This window comes from Pogona vitticeps, chromosome 5, assembly GCF_051106095.1.
Source record: "Pogona vitticeps strain Pit_001003342236 chromosome 5, PviZW2.1, whole genome shotgun sequence".
NCBI lineage: Eukaryota > Metazoa > Chordata > Lepidosauria > Squamata > Agamidae > Pogona > Pogona vitticeps.
In genome coordinates this window covers 129,682,189-129,702,858 of record NC_135787.1, presented here as the reverse complement: position 1 = coordinate 129,702,858, position 20,670 = coordinate 129,682,189, and the positions used below count along the sequence as shown (strand labels likewise).

The window sequence follows — 20,670 nt, the reverse complement described above, 5'->3', positions numbered from 1 at the left end:
TGGACTGATCACCATACCTGCAACGCCTACTGTAAAACAGAGGGTACAAAGCTTCTTGAGGATGCGAGCAGCCACACTCAGTCCTGTAGACCCCCCCTGAGATCACACTGCCACTGAGTTGCCACAGGACCTGCAGCTGTCACCAGTGTGTGGGAGCAACTCCAGTGGATCTCTATGGCGCAGGAAGATGCTGGAGCACACTGTTATACCACACTGCCCTAAGACTGCATATCAGAACACCTCCCTACCCATGGGGAAAGGAACAGAAGACAAAGCAGGAAGCTGTGGCAACTTTGCTCATGCGGACAGTGGCAAAGACCACAACCACCTTTTTTTTTTCATGGCAAAGGGAGCAAAGAATGCCACAAAAAGAGGTCGTGGGGACAGCACACAGGGCAGGTGTTTGTCCTCTCACCACTTTCAGGGTAAAAAAGAGAGAGACTGGCCAGAATGCCATCACTTAACTCTATCCGCATAAATGTACAGTGGTGCCTCGATTGACATTAATCCGTTCCAGTGAAATCACTGTAGAGCAAAAACGTCGTAAAGCAAAATAAAAAAGCCCATTGAAAGGCATTGAAAACCGTTCAATGCATTCCAATGGGCTGAATAACTCACCATCCAATGAATATCCGCCATAGGGGCCGCCATTTTCGGTGCATGTATAGCGAGGAATCCGTTCAAAAACAGCGGGGAGCCATTTTGAGCAGCCGGCGGCCATTTTGAAAACCCAACAATCAGCTGTTTTGATCGCCGTAATGCGAAGAATCGGTTCCCGAAGCAGGGAACCGATCATTGGGAAGCGAAAAAAGCCCATTAAAATATCATTTTGCGATCACAATTGCGATCACAAAAACATCATCGTGAAGCGGATTCGTCATTATACGGGGTAATTGTTAAGCGGGGCACGACTGTAGTTCAAACAGCACAGGCATTTGGTAGATTGCATGACTTGGTTTCTCCCTTTATCTTAAGACTAAGTAACAAATATTTTTATTGGAACTGTTCCAGTTAAGACCAGCAGGTGCAGGTTCCCATATTACTGGTATTATTACCTACCAGAAAACAATGAAATATTTTCAAGACACATAAACGGGCACACAGTGAAAGAAGAGGACACATTATGTAAATTGAGAAGCATTATTTGAAAAGATGCCATGTAATCTTGTGATGCTACAGTGCCAATAGTATAAAAAGAAGTTCCACCAACATTCCTGACAGCCAGTTATGTTTTACAGCAGATTTCCTACATTCAGGGAAGAGCTGAGACCCAAGAACACACCACTGTTTTTAAGCAGCCCAAATTGTGCGTTCCTACTTACCATTTCTTCTATGTAAGGGAAAAGCATGTCACCAAAATATTCTGTGGATTCTATTGGAAGTTGAGCTGGCAGGTTGTCAATAGAGCACATCAAAATCCCAGATCCTTCCACACTGGAAGAAAGAGAAGCTTGATTCTATACCATAAGTACTTTACACACACCATTCTCCCAGTCTCGTGTCCTCCACGGGATTTTCATTAGGGTAAGATAGCAGGGAATAAGAAACTTTCTCTCTCTTTCAAACACACACACAAAGCCCCTTGATCTGGCTCTTAAAACAATTATAGAGAGAAAGCTCTCTGGTCCCTCATTTCCCTCCCCCCCAAAAAAGCTGCCTCTGCCTCTATAGAGTATTTCTGGAGGCCTGGAGAAGCACTAGTCAACAGTAGGAGTTTTTAAAAGGTAACTTCTATATACACTTGGAGGAGCCTTGGCCTTATTCACCACAACTAACTAAGCAACCTGAAATAATTCCTCGGCTGGTCTTGTCAAGCAAAAACTAGCAAAATGCAAATAAAAGAGACCCTCTCACCTGTCATGGATAATGTGCTGATCAGCATCATACATGGAGAAAGGCCTGTCAATTGCTGTACATTCTGTCATAAATTCTATAGAACCTTCGGTATCAGCTGAGATGTCACATATTGCAACAAGTCTAGAACAGTTGGTTTAAAAATTAAGAACAACACAGATGCAGTTATGATACTATTTTCAACACATATGAGATACCTATAGAAACTGCTATAAATTGGGCCAAAATAATTTAAACGCTAACCAGACAGATTCCTAGAGATGGATTTTGCAGTACACTGGTCAGAATCCAACTGCGGTTTGTGTAAAGTCTCCCTAACTTGCCATGGCTAAATACAGCTAATTGGGTTCATCTTGGTTAGGCAGCTAAGCATGTGGCACCAATTGGCTGGAATTACCTGTGACAAGTTATGAAAACCTGAATGGGATCCTGGCCATTATATTTCAAAATCTTTTTGTGGCAGAAAGGCAAGGTTTAAATTAAATACAGTGGTGCCTCGCATAACGAGCGCACCGTTTAACGATGAATCCGCATTGCGATGCGGATTTCCCCATCGCTAATGTGAGGGCATGCTCGCATTGCGATGGTGGAACAGCTGTTCGGCGGTTCTAAAATGGCCGCCGGACACCCAAAATGGCCGCTGGTACACTCAAAATGGCCACCGGTACCCCCAAAATGGCCACCGGAACACAAAAAATGGCCGCCAGGACACCCAAAATGGCCACCGGAACATGGGGAAACATCAGAGAACGGTGAGTTTTGGGCCCATTTGGAACGCATTAAACAAAGTTTAACGGGTTTCCCCGTTCTGCTTAACGATGTTTCCCCATAGCGAAGGTTAATCCGGAACGGATTAACCTCGCTATGTGGGGCACCACTGTATTGACCAGTTTCCTACTGAGTTTCTGCTGAGCAGCATGTCCCACCAGTGTAGTAAAACAGGGCTGGGTTGCTTGCAGAGCCACTGCCATTGCTATTCACGTGAAGGGGAGAAAAAAACACCCACCCATTTTACTCATTTGTCAACACCAACGTTTGCACGAATAGCATGATCTTGTGTTACTCAAGCTCAATAGGACATGGATCAGTAAAAGCAAAAGGACACTAAAGTTGGTCACTTCAGATTGAAGAAAAAGCACAGGGCCATAATCCCACTGAATCAGTGAGCCTACTCTAGTGCAACTGACTATACAAAGCAACAGAATTTCAGCCAATGAAAATTAATGGCAGGGAAAACAAGGTACCAATCTGGACAAGGAAGCATTGGTAATATAAACAGATAACATGGGTTGTAAATATTGTCACAAGGCTCTCAGTTGTTATTCTAGCCTTAGAGATCAGTCCAGTATAGGTGGGGTCAGAAGGTAATTCAGGATCTACCTGTAGGTTCCCAAATATTTTCAGCTCCTGATTGCCAAATCTCTAACAAGAGCGAAAACCAAAAATGTTTTCTCCGGGTCTCCTCTCAATTAGGCAATGAACTGAAGAATATTTGGAAAGTGGGGGAATCAGGACTAGGCTTTGTATGAAAGGAGTGTTAAATTCCGTTCTGGTATCTAAAGCAAATGCAGTGTTTCTTAGTTCTACTAGATGTACTCTATGTACAGCCTGAAATCTAAAGGACAACATTTTGCAACATTGGACTTTACCAATCCCTGTTGCTCATTCCATGCAGACTTTCCTCTCCAGGCGAACTGGTTTCAAATGGTTCTGGGTCAAGAACAGCACAGAATATGATTTACACAAAGCGTGAAGTTCCATACATTTTATACGGATAATATGTTAAACATTTGACATCACACATATCCGTTAATAAGTTCAAATTGAATTATTTAAGAAGAGTATTATTATAGATTACTGGCAGGAGCCAGACTTCCCCTTCCAGGAAAAGAATTATCTGGGGAGGGAAGTTAGGATTCAGAAGAGGAAATGGGTCAAGCAGTCACCATTGTCAGTTCCTCTTTTCTCCCACAGCACCATTTCCCACTCTGATTTGGAAGGTTAGGAAACCCTCCAACACACCATGGGAAGCAATGCTGGGTGTCTGGGAAAAGAGGGAGAATTGGGGGGAAACTGCAGCTCTGTTCACTTTTTCCTGTGCTATGAAACTCCGCTAAGTGTAAATCTGGACTGAACACAATATATCCCATGCTGGACCTTGTGCTCATGTGATAGTAGATCCTGTCAAAAATGTGAATTCTTGACAAATCAAAGCTTCCGTACTTGTGCGGCAATTCAGGGCAGCCCTCGGTAGCAGCAGCTGAAGGCCGGAGCAGAGTCAGAAGTCTCCGAGCATCCTCCCTGTTTAGCAGCCGGGGGGTATCCTGCTCCCAGTAGATGCCATTAATCAAACAAGTCGTATAGGGAGCAATCTGTAAATACAGACACCATTAACAGGTAAAGTTAGCTTGATATATTTGTGTAGTTTAAATGCATCCAGAATGACTCGGCAAGCAGAAGGCAATGCAGAACATGGCTATTTCTACTGCTGATTGTACACCTCGCCTTCCTCTTGTCATGGAACACCAAGAAAATGTAGAAAACTATCCCCGACATGGGAGGTGGACACAGGGAGCAGCAGATCAGGTGTCACGGGCCAGTGGATTATGTTTATTAGCATTCTGTTCCATGCACACACTACTCCCGCCCCATTCACACATTCAACAGAGAGGAGAAAGTTATTTTTTTCTTCTTCTTCCAGAATATCACAAGCAGCTGTTTCAGTGGTTAGGGTTTTTGAGGAGGTTATATTTTTAAAAGAACAAAAGAAACAGTTTTTCCTTATCTGCAGACAGATCATTAGGCTGGGAAAGAAAGGTTAATCCTCTTTTCCTTTACATGTCATTGTATTTTCTTCAGCTTACATTTCATCTCTTTCAAAGGCTGGGGGAATGTGATGTCCATGGGGAAGAGGTATGCAGGAAGGGCTAGTTTTACTTGCCATCCTCCTCGCAAAGGTTTACAGTCACCCCAACACAGAGAACCAACCAGCAACAGTCTTGAAGGGGTGCCACTGAGTTACACCACACCGTAGGGAGCAGGGATGTGGCAGCAAAACCTTAGATGCCTGCATAGGCCACACTAAAGGCTGTGGGGTGGGGTAGGATACTTCAACATGCTAAAAGCTTCTAAACTGCAGAAACTAGATGTCATACTCACATCAGTATTAAATCGAGATGTGTAGATTTCTGGATGCTTGTCATATTCCACTGGGTCATACACCCCATCACTCTTCCTTACCAAATGGTGGTGCCGACTTATCACCGTCGCATATACTTTCCTGAGGTCTGTGGAGGAGTAAAGGAATTAAGAGAGCAATAAAAGACACTGCAAACCTCCTAAGGCATACCACCACCACCACCACATTCCCTTTAGTACCTCCAGTTCTGGAGACCTCCTTCAGCTCATGGGGCTCTACAAACTCAGCAGGCAGTGCACAAAACATTTCTTGGGCACCCTGCAGATCAAGATATTATTAGGATTTAGCCGATAATACAAGACACTGGGCAACCAACACATACTACCCAGAGCCAGCGTGGTGCAGTAGATGGTAATATAGTGCTTAACTTGGACCAAGAAGACTGAAACCCAAATCTTGGAAATCTGGATATCTCATCATGCAGCACCAGGCAACATTCTTTCTCTCTCTCTCTCTCTCTCTCTCTCTCTCTCTCATCCTTTGTCTAATTCCACCACTTTTTGGTCATTTCTTCTCCCCACTTAGGCCTTCAACAGTTTCACCCCATTAACTAAAATGGACAGTGCTTTGCCCAAGGCTGGCAAGAAACAAGCTAGTAGACACAGTCAGTGACTGCAGATAAAGATGAGCCAAAGGTGGATTTTAGTCCCCAAATTCTGGTTTAAAACAGCATTCAGTTCTGTGGTTGCTCAGTGGTAGAGCACATGTTCTATGCACACAACGTACTAGGTTCATCCCCTGGCTTCTCCAGGTAATTTGGGAAATATTCCCATCTGAAATCATGGAGAATTGCTGCCTGTCTATCTCAACCACCCTTCCCCAACACAGTGCCTTCCAGATGTTTTGAATGCCAGTCTCCAGTATCCCTGGCCTTAGGGGAGGACGAGAGTTGTACTCTAAATCATCCTGAAGGCAGCCTATTAGAGAAGGCAGATATATTGAACTAGACAAACCAACAGCTTGATTCAGAATAAGACAACTTCCAACATTCCACCAGTCACCGGGATTCTGCAAAGTGAAAGGCCTATAAGCTCTTTGAAAATATGTGTTGGTCATTCATATGTAATATTTTTGTTTCTGTGAGGCAGTGAACTAATGCATTTGAAGAATGCTTACCTGAGAGACATTACCGGTACCTGTAAACACAAATGTTATGGGCCCGATAGATTTCGGCATCAAGCCTAGGGAAATTTCATAGCCTGCATCTCGAACTGCTTGCACAGCCTGGCTGCTGTTTCTGTAATTATGGGCCATACCTATGTGCTGAAATGCAGAAAGGTAGGATATTGCCATCAAAACCTAACAGACAGGTTAACTGAATGTCTCCCACCCTTTTGCTAGCAATAGAACACCTAGCCTTACCATGAAAGGAGTGTGATGTCCCAGAGCAAGAAATCGTAATCCCATTCCATGCAAGATGTTGATTATACCTACGTTAGAATTACAGAAGACACAATGCTTGAACCTACAATAATAGCACTCAGGTGGCAGAGAGAATAGATCTTTCGTCTATGGATTCTATAGGGCCTGGGATGCATGCAAATGTCAATCCAACCTCCTCAGGTCAGGTGGCTTTCCTGGCTCCAAATTGCTCCCTCCCCAGTATGTCATTATGTCATTCATGCTGATGGTGCGACAGTGAATCTCAGCTTCTCTAGTTAAAACAAGAGGCTAATAATAACAAATCTGCCTGGGACACTGGAAAGCCATCTTCAGTCTACTGCAAGGTTCCCTCTAAAGAGCACACCTGTGTGCAACTCCACCCCCACCCCCACGCAGCATTCCTCCTCCTCCTCCATGCATCCCCAGTAATCATTTTCAGCCCCTTTGGTTCCACTTAGGACAAAACCTTGGGGGGGGAGGCAGAGTCACATGCACAGGGACAAAGTGGTGTGCTAGTGGGGATGAAAATTAGAGGGAATGTTGGTCTACTGTTTGACTGAATAAAGGCAGCTTTTCTCGGTTACCAACTTCTCACAATTCATCTGTGAACCCACCTAATGGTGGCACAGCACAAGACAAACAATTCCAGATGTCTCATGGTGCCCATGAATATGGAAGCAATCCCATTCCTCAGATCCCTTGATTACTACCTAAAAGCACTACAACAAGTTCTGTGTAATGCATAGGACAAATAATAACTTCACTTACCTGCAACACCAGCCCACTTTCCAAAGGCTACAACTCGCCTTCCTTTGTGATCCACCATTTTCTCATAATCAATCAGTCGAATATTCTGAAAACAAACCCAGTGTAACGCAGGTGACTTCTCATATAGTCTATGCACTTTAGTGTACTGAAAATCCACTTTCACAGCAATTGCCACCAGCACTTAGATAGACAGATAGACAGAGATAGATAGATAGATAGAGAGAGAGATACATAGATAGATAGATACATAGATAGATATTTTTAAAAAAGCAATTCACTCCTATTAACCATTAGATTGTTGAGGGAGGAAAAATTAGGAGACTTATGAAGCTGCTTGTTACTTCTTCTCTGACAGAAACAAAAAATCTTACCTGTTAAGAGAATGAACAGCATAAAGCTTGGAAAACTCTAGTCGAAATGCTCCTGAAAAAAACCCACTGCCCTTTAAATTTAACTACAAAATATTATTCCTTACAGGCTGACCATGTGATCCCACTCACTGTGATATATTCAAAGTGTAATGTCATCCCACCCCCATTACCTGTTCCAAAAAAAGCTCAAGTAAGTTTAACTAGAGATCGCAGCACTGCCAGCTTTCCTGCTCCGAGTCTTCATCTGAGTGGCCAGTCGTGCTGAGCAGGCAGGGAGGGAAGTGTGTGGCACCCACACAACACCTGTACAGGTGCAGTGACAAACTGGGCCAAATGGCAGCTCGTGCCCATCTCTACTTGCAACTCACTACTTTAAAGCTCTAACCCCCACCTCTTCAACAGAGATTTGTACCTAACACTTGGGTACAAAGGATTAGATCCAGCGTGAGGTATGTGACTTCTCTGTCCCCCTCCTTCCTACCTCAGCCCTTTCAGTCTCTCAAAAAAGATTCAAAGAAGGTGGGGAAACCATGCAGAAGGGGAAAGACAGCAGAATAGGGAAGAGAGGATTTCCTGAAAATCAGGCAAGTGCAGCTCTCTTGACTAGATCTCAGTGCATAGAAGCTGGCTCCAAATGATTTTTTAGGAACTCCCTTTTCCACCACCTAAGCTGCACCGTATCCTCCTCCCACCACTAGTGTAGCAACTTGGAAGAACTGATATTAGGAAAATGGGGGATGGAATTTCATTTGTTTACCTGAATTCTATCAAGCCCACTAGAAATTGTATGGGAGGCCAATGGGGTTCAGTGTTAGAACAAGGTACAGTGGTGCCTCGCAAGACGAGCGGTTCGTTTTACGACAAAATCGCATAACGACGAAGTTTTTGCAATCATAAAAGCGATCGCAAAACAATGTTTCCTGTGGGGTTTTTTCACTTTGCGATAATCGGTTCCCTGCTTCGCTAACCGATTATTGCAAAACGACGATTTTCACACAGATGATCAGCAGTTTCAAAATGGCCACCGGGTAAAAAAAATGGCCGCCCGCTGTTTTCTGGGACAGATTCCTCGCTGCACTGGCAGCGAAAATGGCCATGCTATGGAGGATCTTCGCTGGACTGTGAGTTTCAAACCCATAGGAACGCATTAATTGGGTTTTAATGCATTTCTATGGGTTTTTAAAAATCACTTTACGATGTTTTCGTTCTACAGCGATTTCGCTGGAACGAATTAACATCATAATGCGAGGCACCACTGTACATGACTGATTATGCGACTCAGTTCCATCTCCCGCTAGTTCCAGTCAGAATGGCCATTAGTGAGGGATTATGGAAATTATTATTCTAGTATCATCTGCAGCAACACAGTTTCACCTCCTTTTAGTTCCAATAGGACAGTCAAGGGTGTGCCGGACAAACCAATCCCATGCAGATCTATTCCAATGCCAGCCTCACTGAGTTCAGTGCAGTTTGCTGCCCCATCAGTGTGCATGGAATTGTAGCTATAATCATTTCCCTTGACATTGAAAATGCAAAACACTGATTGGCTAATTCAACTCCTTATGGGGGAGTTTGCTTTTTTAAGCTACTAATGTGCATGTTTCATTGCTTGTCATGGAAAGCTAATATTATAGCTCTGAATAGTCTTACAGTGCTAAGTACTATTTCACAATGCTATTGCAATGAACACGGACACACAACACACTTAAGTAAATACAATAGTACCTTCCTTAGGATCTCATCCAGCAAGGACATATTTGCCTCCTGAGCTTTAATAGTATGAGAGAAAAATGCATAGTTCTTGTTAGGAATAAGTTTGTCCTCTGGAGGTCTCTTCACACCAATAATTAGGCAGGCCTCCGAAATGTCTTCCTGGATAATACCGCCAGCTTTTATGTACTCCTGTGAACAAGGCATTGAATTAAAATGAACACCTTGAGCAAAACAGCATAAAGGCAGAAGAAATTAAAATAAATCCCACAGATGTAGCGTTGTTTCTAATCTGATCACCTGGGGGAACAGGTACTCTGATCCTGACAACAAGGAAGACACAGAAAAATACTACGTTGTCTGTCATTTTGGGCCAGAGGGCACGCTCTCTTTAACAGAACACGACTACAATATTTCAGAAACTGCCATTTTCATGGTAGAAGGGAAGAACAGCCTTGTCCAATCAGTCACCTTGCAAATGTGTTGGACTATAGCTCCCGTTACCTCAACACTAAAAGCGGTTGCAATTATTGGAGTCCCAAATAGCTAGGGGGAATCAGACTGAGGGAAGACAGACTACAAGCATTTTTGCCAAAGCATTCTGTGTGTGAACTACAGTCTTCTTATCTTCTGCAGCTCCTGTCCCTTCTCTCCTAAACTGTTCTTTCCTCCTACACACTCCTCCCATCATTTCTAGGTCCATCTGAAAATCAGCAGACCAATAAGCAGAAAATCCATAGCTGAAGCATTCCAATTAGGTAGACACCCAGCCTCCGTTAAAAAATAAAATAAAACTCCAATGAAGGAGAGTCTACCATTTCCCAGAGTCAGTCTATTCCACTGAAGAGTTCTCATTCTTAGAAAGTTCTTCCTAATATTAAGTCAAAATCTTCTATGTGACTCTGGATTCCATCCACTGAAACTGCAGAAAACAGGCTTGTCCCATTTTCCACATGACAGTCCCTAGTGCCTATCTCAGTCCTCTCTTCTCTAGACTAAATATACCCAATGATTTTATCAATCAAGCAAGCAATTCATCCATTCCTCATAGGACTTAGTTTCAAGACCTTTTACCATCTTGGTAACCCTCCTGTGGATATGTTTGAATGTGCCTATTTGACATGCAGGGCCCAAAGCATGCTGCCCACCAATGCTTCTCAACCTTTGGTCCTCCATATGCTTTGAAGGGCCAGCCAACCTGGCCAACGGGCAGGAATCTTGGGAGCTGAAATCCAGGCCAGGATGACACTATACAGTGTTGGACACTATACTTCCTTTTCTTGTGGTCAACAACATGTAGAAAAAGGCATTGATACTTACTTTTTCATGGATGGCCCTCCGATTGGATGGTTGCACCAGAACTTTGTATCCCAAGTTGGTTAGCAGTTTGACATGCCGGGGTGCTAAAGGGGCCCTCCTTTCCCAGGCACTGACATCCTCCCTTCTGATTGCCAGGACAGATTTATGATAAGTCTGCCACCTTGTAAGATGGCTCACAAATCTACTGCCTCTTTGTTTGAATGGGCGGAGCATGACAAAAACCTGACAGTGGCAAAAACAAAGTAATGAATGAACACAGTGTAAGATGCTTAGAAACAGCTGTGTGTTGCCAGAAAACATCAACACCAAAGCCTTGTGTCCTCAGAAATCTGCTGTAAAACTCAGGCAACTCTGATTTCATATGCTAAATGATGCAGAAGATGTTACTGTGCATTGCCCATAACCATGCTAGTATTTTCAGCTTTCTTAGACCAACCCCACCCCTCAGCTCAAATATGCCCTTCCTTACGAAATGAGAATATGAAGTGAAAAGATAAGAACCAGAAAAACAATCAAAACACACCACAAAAAATCATATCAGTGCCCCATATCATTAAAACCCAAGATTCCAAGCAGCATAATTACTTCTGGAAGAACAGGAATACCTGAACTAAGCCAAGCAACTCTGTGGAATTAGGACTTTGCAGGAAAAGAGGTGCAGGAAAGAACAGAAAATTTCACAACACACCGTTGGCAGGATTAATCAGAATTACGACAAACTACAATCCCAATATTTGGCCTACTCTTATTCAGAACTCTACTCCACATATATTTGTTATATTCCAATGTGAAACAAATATTTATGTTTAAGTATTAATAACCCTATGGGTTCACTAGCAATCAAATTAGAGAATACAATTTATAATAATGGAAGAATAGGCAAACACAGCTTCAAAGACACAGCAAAAGATAAAAACTCAAGTTCAATTAACTCTTTTTAAGCCTTGGGAGACATAAAAAGGTGAAAAAACACTGAAGTGTCAGTGGAACACTTGTGAAACACTTGCCCCCCTCCTTGCTTTGACAAGAGAGTGCCTGGAAAAGGCCTTCGAAAAAGGATCATAGTGTACCGATGAGTAGACACAGATGGTCCTTCACAAGCCCAAATTCAAATGAATAAGGTGCCTCAATGCAAACGTAACCCTGCATCATGAGGAAAGATATGAACCTTTGGCAACACCTGGAGCACTTTTAAGTTACAGTCAGAATAGGATACTTTTCCAGCAACCTTAAACAATTGCAGCAGGTGGTCAGAGATTTGGACACTTTGTCTGCTTTTTGGGGGGCAAGAAATTTTAAGAATATTCAGAAGAAAATAGTTACTTATTCATACTAATCATTTGGTATCACTCTGTAAACACAGGGAATGTCAGCTGTGATGGATCACAGGCTTAACCATCCTGAAGTACTGTATTATAAAATTTATGGGTGCTCTGAAGTCTTAAAGGAGCTGGACTCAATGATCCACAGCTCTGCAGTTCTAAGATTACTTAGTTCAAAGGGTCACATTTCTTGACCTAACCTTCTTTACTTTCTTGCTTTGCAAACAGCAACAAGCAGTGCCTATCCTTCCCATTCCTGCAGTGACCTCCAGCAACAGTGCAGGAGAAGAACTAGAATTTGCTTACATAATCCCTGAACAGTGAGCTGTTATCAACTAGCAAGAGTTACCTGCCAGACATCAAGAGAACACAGGAAGAAAAGTGATAACCAGCTCAAGAAAGGTCAGGGGCCTCAGGAGTTTCTTTTGCATTGACAACAGGCAATGCAGTGGGAATGACTGATTAAAACTGGGTGCATGTGGGATACTGCTGTTCCTGCGCAGAGAAGCATTATCCAACCATCTGGAGAGCTGTCAGAGCAAAGACTTTTCTTCAACATCCAGAGGGCAGGACTAGATCTAATCTGCAGGAGTACAGGTACAGGTTGAACTTTAGGAAAGGCAGCATAACAATCAAACTAACTAACTGGAAGTATAAGTGGGTTCTCTCTAGCTGGAGGTCTTCTGACTGAGTTTCTTGCACTGAGCAGGCAAATTGTACTAGGTGACCTACATGATCTTGCCTCCAATGCCATGAAACTCAGGAGAGGATAGCAATGGTAAATGTCTTCTCAGACATCTCATGTGCCATGAAAACCCAATTAAGGCTGCCTTAAGTTTGAAGCAACTTGGCAGCATACAAACAGCACCACACCTTTTTCCCTTTGGGAATTTACAAGTCAAGAGGAGGACTGCAAGGAAATTAGATCTGTAATCTAGTTTTCTGTTTGTGGCTTGCTAGCATGCCCAACACAGTACTCTTAGTGTTATTATCTATTGGAACAGACATATAGGAAGAACAAGGTATGCTTGAAGTTTTGATAACTTGGCACTGCAATCGCCATCATTGTAACTATTGTAACCACTGTAACTATACACAGAATGCTAGCAAGGTTAAGGTATTGAACTCTTAGCCACTCTTGTCTCAAATAGACCTATCTCACAGGGTTGCTGTAAGGATGAAACAGAGAGCCATAAATATCACTTTGAACTCACCAGAGGAAGAGCAGGACTCAAACATAAGAAATAAATATATATCCACAATAAGGTTAACTTTATATTTATTTATTTTATTTATTTATTTAATTTATACCCCGCCTATCTGGACTAGCAGACCACTCTAGGCGGCTTCCAATAGAAAAAAACACAATAAAACACAAGCATGAACATGATAATTCAATAGCAATTGCAATAAAATAAAAAATAGGGGGAAAGTAAGAAAAGAAATCAGAAGTTGGCTGGAGGGAAGGCCTGGATGTACAACCATGTTTTTAATTGGGTTTTAAAGATGTCCAGCGTAGGGGCGCGCAAATCTCCGGAGGGAGATTGTTCCAGAGACGAGAAGCCACCGTCGAGAAGGCCCAGTTTCGTGTCTTCTCCTTCCGGGCCTCTCTCGGCGTCAGGCTCCTCAGCCTCACCTCCTGACTCGCTCGGGTGATCCGGGTAGACCTTGGTGGAAGCAGGCATTCCGCCAAATATTGAGCTCCTAAACCATTTAGGGCCTTGTAAGTAAGCATTAAAACTTTGAAGTCGACACAGAAACGAATGGGCAGCCAATGCAGTGCAGCCAGTGTTGGAGAAATGTGTTGATATTTTCTCACTCCGGTAAGGAGTCTGGCTGCCGCATTCTGCACCACCTGAAGTTTCTGCATCAGCCTCAAAGGCAGCCCCACATAGAGCACGTTACAGTGGTCTAATCTTGAGATTACGAGCGCATGCACCAAGGTAGTGAGTGCCCCCCGTGTCGAGGTAGGGACGCAGCCGGGCAATCCGCCAAAGATGGAAAAAATGCGGTGCGGACTACCGACACCACCTGCGTTTCCATGGTGAGCGTCGGGTCCAAATGTATGCCCAAGCTGCGGACCCCACTCTTCGCGGCCAGGGTCACCCCCCCCAAACGTGAGAGAGTCACCAAAGCTGCCAACCACGGGGGCACTCAATTCTAAAAACTGCCGCCCCTCTCAAAAGACAATAGTTGTTCTTAGATGAGCAGCTGACAGAAAACTTTGCTGGAACTACCCCCTCTACTAATGTCACCACAAACAGCTGCCCTACCCTTCAGTTCAGGAGAGGTTTATAATGTCCTCTCCCTGCAAAGGAGACACCACCATGCTGTGGCTGTGGCCTGGCATTCCCTTGGCTTGGATTCTCTGAGAAGGGAAACCTCAGTTAAACACCACTGATACAAGACTGTTGCAATGACAATTTGTTTACACCACAATGTACAGACTGCCATTTCCAAATACACTGACCAAAATCCTGTTACTGTGCATAGTAGATAATCCTAAAGTCGGTCCAGTTCAATCAGTGGGGATTTGGTGGGGCAACTCCTCCAAAAATTCCATTGATTCAACTGGGCCTGCTCTAGTTGCTACTTACAACTAGAGTCACAATGAGGCCCTTTTGAATCTATGATTCAATGGGCCTGCTCTAACACAACTATGATAAGCAAGCGAATTTCTGTAATTAGCAGAAGTCATATAGACAGGATGTTTTTATTTCCTGTCACATGGACAGTTTGCCATTGATAGTAATAGCTCAATAGGAAGATAAAGGCCAAGAAATGAAGATGCCAATCCTAAATCTAGAGTACTTGTACCAGATTGGAAGCAGAGTACAGTATCTATTCAGCATACAGCCCAAAAATGAAAGTAAAAAAGAACTGGAGACAGTGAGCTAGGTGGCATATTTATGAATCAAATGGGAATTTTAAACAAAAAAGGGAGGCTGTCCTGTTTTGATCATGCTGGTTATGACTGCAAAGCTTTTCATTTGCATAAGAGCTGATTTACAAATCTCACTGATTCAATGTGTTCACTGTCTGTGGCTGGAACTACCAACTGCATTTGAAGTGCCAAAACTATTTTAAGTACTGTATATGGTTGGATTATAGTCAGTACTATCTAATCAGCAGCTAATGCTGAGAACAATGTCTGCCTATCATACAAGCAAGATAAAAACCGGTTCCTTCAAGCTAAAAATCTCCTCAATTCCCAAACCCTAGGAATTTGGGGGGAATGGGTAGGCGGAAAGGTGGGGAAGAGTAAAACACACACATACACACGCACACACAGAGGAAAACGGAGTTTCTTTGGCCCACAGCCGGCAGAAGGCACAACCTGTTCTCCTGGCATGGTTATCTGATTCCCAGTTGTTGAATAAGAACAGTAGCTAAATTAAGTTTCCCTAAGCTTAAATTAGACTGCTGATGCTGAAAAAAAACACTGTGGGAACCAGGAGCAGGTTTGGGGTGGAACTCTGAGCACCTTTTACTTCCAGTTCTCAGAAGAAATACTTGGGGTCACAAGCTCTTGAAGTGGCAAGTCTCCGACACCAGGTTGTTGGATCACTGGGCCTTTTTTTTAAAGTAAATCTCTTCTGTTTAAAACCTGCTCAACAACCCGTGTGCAAAGCGGCGTCTCTCTTCGCAATCCGAGATCTAGGAACTCAGTGGCTGAAGCGAGAGGCGCCAGTCATGGGGACAAGCAACCCAGCCATGACGGCCCGTGCTCCAGGCCCATGTCAGGGGGTGAGGAGAGGGATGGGGGAAGCGCCACGAAAACGAGACGCGGGCTTAAAGCTGGAGCCAGGAGCCGCCGCCTCCCTTCGCGCCGTGAATGCAAAATCTGGCACTGCCGGTCTCGCCGCTTTTCCCGAAAGGCCTCTAGCAAAAGATTTCAGGAACCGGAACTTGAGTCACACGGCAGAAATAGCAAGGCTGGCGCATCGCTGGCTGCCCAGAGGCTGGCTGCCTAGGGGGGCTAAGACGCCCCTCCTCCAAGAACCAGAGTTTTGGGAAAGCTACTTTCTTCGGACTGCAACATAGCTGGCCGGGGAGGGGGGATGCTGGGAGCTGTAGTCACCCAAGCATAATGAGCACCGGTGCAGTTCTCGCTCCCGACAGAAGGGGTTGCCTTCGCCAAAGCGGGCGCGCGCACAAATACACACACATCTCCATCCTCGTCCCTTACCTTGAAGGCAGAGCGCGGCTTAAGGTCCCTCTCCTAGTGCGCGTCCTAAAAAGCACAGGGGGGGAGGGGGCGCAACAGCAAACCAACACGCGGCTTGTCTGCTGCAGCCGCAGGAACTCTATTTACAGAACCGGGGGGAGGGGGAAGAGGGCTTCCCCCGCCCACCAGCCAATCCTGGGCGAACTCCTGGGTACACCCTCTCCATTTAGCCAGTCGGGAGGCTGCCAGGCGCGACGTCACAGTCGACGCCCCAACTTGCCCGCCCTGGCCCCTGTCTCGAGCTGCTGTTGCAGCTTGGAATGCGGCGCCGGAAAAGATTCCAGAAGGGGAGCCAGCGCGGGAAAACCTCTGGTGGTCCCCGATGACGAATCTTTGGCCGTCCAGATTAAACGCTCTCTGAACTGCCACGTGTTGATCTAGAACACCCACTGTCCCAGGCCAGGCCAGGCGTTGGGCATATGTACTGGGGATGATAGGATGGGTAGTTACGGCCAGTGGCGCCTGGGCCGTTCGAGCAAACAGGGACCATTACCCCAGTTTAGGCTACCTTCTTTCCAGCTTGAGGAGAGAAGGGAGGGAGTTGGGGGTTCCTCCAGCGCTTTCCTCCTCTTGACCTTGCAGCCTCAGTGTGAGTGTGCCTGAGGAAGGAGGGAAGGAGGGAGGGAGAAAACCATTGTAGCAAGTGGGGCAAAGTATGTTTTTCTGCTCCTCTGTTGAATTGTAGCAGGTGAATGGGTTGGGTTATTTCAGGCAATGCATCAATGAAACTTGTTTACCTGTCTGTGTAGGCGTATGTATCCCTCAAGCAGTATCTTCATGGCCATCAATTACCAATATTCAGAGCAAAAATATGACATAAAATGTATTATCGCTAATATGGGATCTTTGTGTGTGTGTGTATGAATATCTGCTTTTCCGTCTCAGTGGGCTTGTCCTGCCTGGCTCCAGCCACCCTTGCTTGCTATGTCTTTAACCTCACCAAGGAAAAGGGCATGAAACGCCATTATTTCAATGCATCTGGAGACACTTGGTTGAGGCATTATATATTATAAAAGCACATGTCTGTTTTGGAGTGAAAGGGAATATGAGGCCATGAAAGGTGAGGATGTGGTTTTTAAAGTTTTGTATAGTGTAGCTTGGTTGGAGGGCGGCTGGTTTGTAAGGAAAGGGGCCTAAACTCATTAAAGGTAAAGGTTCCCCTTGACAGTTTGTCCAGTCATGTCCAACTCTAGGCAGTGGTGCTCATCTCTGTTTCCAACCCATAAAGCTAGCGTTTGTCCGAAGAAAATCTTCTGTGGTCATGTGGCCAGCGTGACTAGACACGGAACGCCATTTACCTTCCCAACAAGGTGGTACCTATTTACTTGCATTTTTGCATTTTGCATGCTTTCGAACCGCTAGGTTGGCGAGAGCTGGGACAAGCAACGGGGGCTCACTCTGACGCATGGATTCGATCTTACGACTGCAGGTCTTCTGACCTTGCAGCACAGAAGCTTCAGTGGTTTAACCTGCAGTGCCACCATGTCCCACATTAGGGCTGGAAAAAAATTATAACACATATTTTTCTTGTAAATTACCGGTATGCAAATTGCTTGTAAGAATTTTCTTACAGATTTCATATTGTACTATGCCTCTGAAGAAAATGGGATTCGTGAAATGAGAATTTTTTGTGCGTCTGTCTACAGTGTTCATTTTGTTTTTCAGGTACCTGTAAAACTCCATTCGTTTCCTCAGTGGTGAGGATTTGGGCAGAAAGGAACCAATTCCAGATTATTTAATTTATTTAATTTGTTAATTTCCATTTCTATACTGCTTCATCAGCATTGCTACTCTCTGCACAGTTAAGTCTGAATCTAATTCTGACATCTCAAAATAAATCCATAGTGATATCAGTTATTTATTCCTTTGCATATCAAAGCTGGCTGGAGAGTTTAATGGTTTAGGTCTCTGGTTGGGAATTTAATTCCCCACTGTGCCTCCTGTGAGTAGGACCAGCTTGTGTGGCCTTTGGCAAGCTGTGCAGCAAGCTAACTAGGGAATGCTGATCAAATTTGCAGATGACACAAAATTGGGTGGAATAGCTAATACCCAGGAATACAGAAACAACATTCGAAATTATCTAGATAGGTTTGAGCACTGGGCTGAAAACAACATAATGAAATTCAGCAGGGATAAGTGCAGAGTACAGCACCGAAGGAAAAAAACAACCACAAAGCTACAAGATGGGGGATACTTGGCTCAACAATACTGTGAGCGAGAATGATCTTGGAATTGTCATAGATCAGAAGCTGAAAATGAGCCAACAATGTGATGTGGCTATTTAAAAAAGGCAAATGCTATTTTAGGCTGCATTAACAGAAGTATAGTCTCCAAATCCCATGAAAGTACTAGTTCCCCTCTATTCAGCATTAGTTAGGCCTCATCTTGGGTACTGTGTCCAGTTCTGGACACTGCATTTCAAGAAAGATGCTGACAAATTGCAACAAGTTCGGAAGAGGGCAACAAGGATGACTAGGGAGTTGGAAACCAAGCCCTATGAGGAAAGCCTGAAAGAACTTGACATGTATAGCCTTGAGAAAAGAAGACTGAGGGGAGATTTTCAGTCTTGGGTAAAGGTTTCCCCTGACATTTAGTCCACTTGTGTCCGACTCTAGGAGGCGGTGCTCATCCCCATTTCCAAGCCATAGAGCCAGTGTTTGTCCGTAGACAGTTTCGGTGGTCACATGGCCAGTGCGACAAGACACGGAATGCTGTTACCTTCCCACCATTGTGGTGCCTATTTACTTGCATTTACATGCTTTCAACCTGCTAGGTTGGCAGGAGCTGGGACAAGTAACGGGAGCTCACTCCGTTGCGTGGATTTGATCTTACGACTGCTGGTCTTCTGACCCTGCAGCACAGAGGCTTATGTGGTTTAACCCATAGCGCCACCATGTCCCATTTTTCAAATTATTTTCAAATTCAGTTTCTTAGCACTTTTCAAATACTTGAAAGGCTGTCATACAGAAGAGGGGCAGGATCTGTTCTCAATCATCCCAGAGTGCAGGACAGGCAACAATGGGCTCAAGTTACAGGAAGCCAGACTTCAGTTGAGTGTCAAGAAAAACGTCCTAACTGTTAGAACAGTATGGCAATGGAACCAGTCAGAGAGCTAGTGAATGCTCCAACACTGGAGGAATTCAAGATAAATTTGAACAGGTGTAACAATCGGGCATTAGCTATTTTGGATGAATTTTGCAATTTGTTTCTTAATTTGTGCCTTATCTCTAATTTTGACCTTGGCTACCTTTCTGTCCCCCCCCCCTTAAAAAAATGAAAGGCAAGGAGAAATCTTTTGGAAAACATGCATGCAATATGTTTGTAGAGCTTTTGGTCCAATATAACTTTTCTTCCTCAGGTTGTCTATCACAAGGAAAGAGTTTAGAAACTGGAACAACATACACTCTAATTTTCAGCCCCGCTGGGTGGGGGCTCTGCCTCACTCGCATGAGACTTCACCCCTGCATGCGCGTGCAACTCTGCCACAACCACCACGTGCTGGATTCCATTGTGACTGGAACCAAAGGAGTTAAACGTGATCGCTGGGCAGAGAAGGAAGAGAGCTGCGCAGAGGGATGTGGAGTTGTGCACGCTTGCGTGCATGCCCAGCTTGGAGCGAACCTTGCACTGGAATATAACTTTGTAGTCTATATTCTGAAGAGCAGGCATGGTAACATAAGTTTACCTGAAAAATAAAAAGTGGGTATGTTTTTCCACTGTATGTATTGCACTTAGGTCCAAAACAGCCTTCAAAATATCTTTGCATAGACAGATTAAAGCCACATCCCAGCTGTTCTTGCTTCTGTCCTCTCCCAGCAACCTGGTGATTTACTTGTCCGTGAAAGTTCGCTCTTAATTTGGATAGAAATATATGTGAAAATGGAAACCAACAAGCAGGAACACCTTTTCTTGATACAGTATTTTTTTTATGTTTTGGGTACTGGTGGGGCACCAATTCACATCTCAAAACTCAGTAAAGGCTGGCTTTAGTCCTGCAAGACCACTAGCTGTGCAGGGAGAACAGCAGAGTCAGAGTACGACTAAGCCACCACCAATACCATGGTCCAGATCCAAACTGGTTGGCCAGATATTAACTTTAAAAAGCAACAAGTAATTCTGATGACCCTTCCCTCTTTTGTTGTCATGTATAACTTGGCACATAGCTGCTGAAATCTAATAGTAAGTTGCAATTAGGCTCATTGAATCAGTAGGGATTTGATGACTCAACATATATGTAATTTTTTTAATTAATTGGGCTACTCTAGTTTCAGCTTACTGAAATTTCAGTCAGCTGTGGATTGCAGTATTCCACTGTTTTTTTGTGGGAGGTATTTTTTCCTCTCAGTGCAACTGGATCAATAAACTACTGCTGGGAGAAAAGAATGGGTGAAAGATATCACATTTACCCTAGAGCTATTGTCTCAGTTTGATCTCTCCACTTCCACCTTGATTTTGTGTTACATTTCTTCTTTGCAAGTATCCAAATCAAAGTACTGTAGTCATTTGTCATATGTT

General features: G+C 44.1%; 1 protein-coding gene across 1 annotated transcript in view; it reads right to left on the bottom strand.

Moving 5' to 3' along the window:
* AASS (aminoadipate-semialdehyde synthase) overlaps positions 1–16,265 on the bottom strand; it is a 46,547-nt gene extending 30,282 nt beyond the window's left edge. Inside the window, exons 1-11 of the mRNA XM_073000547.2 lie at positions 16,117–16,265; positions 10,606–10,827; positions 9,301–9,477; positions 7,205–7,289; positions 6,416–6,483; positions 6,170–6,316; positions 5,233–5,311; positions 5,014–5,141; positions 4,078–4,226; positions 1,855–1,977; positions 1,323–1,434 (exon numbers count right to left, since the gene is read on the bottom strand). Of these exons, the coding sequence (XP_072856648.2) occupies positions 1,323–1,434; positions 1,855–1,977; positions 4,078–4,226; positions 5,014–5,141; positions 5,233–5,311; positions 6,170–6,316; positions 6,416–6,483; positions 7,205–7,289; positions 9,301–9,477; positions 10,606–10,818 (1,281 nt within the window). The 5' untranslated portion in view covers positions 10,819–10,827; positions 16,117–16,265. The remainder of the gene's footprint in view (positions 1–1,322; positions 1,435–1,854; positions 1,978–4,077; positions 4,227–5,013; positions 5,142–5,232; positions 5,312–6,169; positions 6,317–6,415; positions 6,484–7,204; positions 7,290–9,300; positions 9,478–10,605; positions 10,828–16,116) is intronic.
* Positions 16,266–20,670: the final 4,405 nt, after the last annotated feature.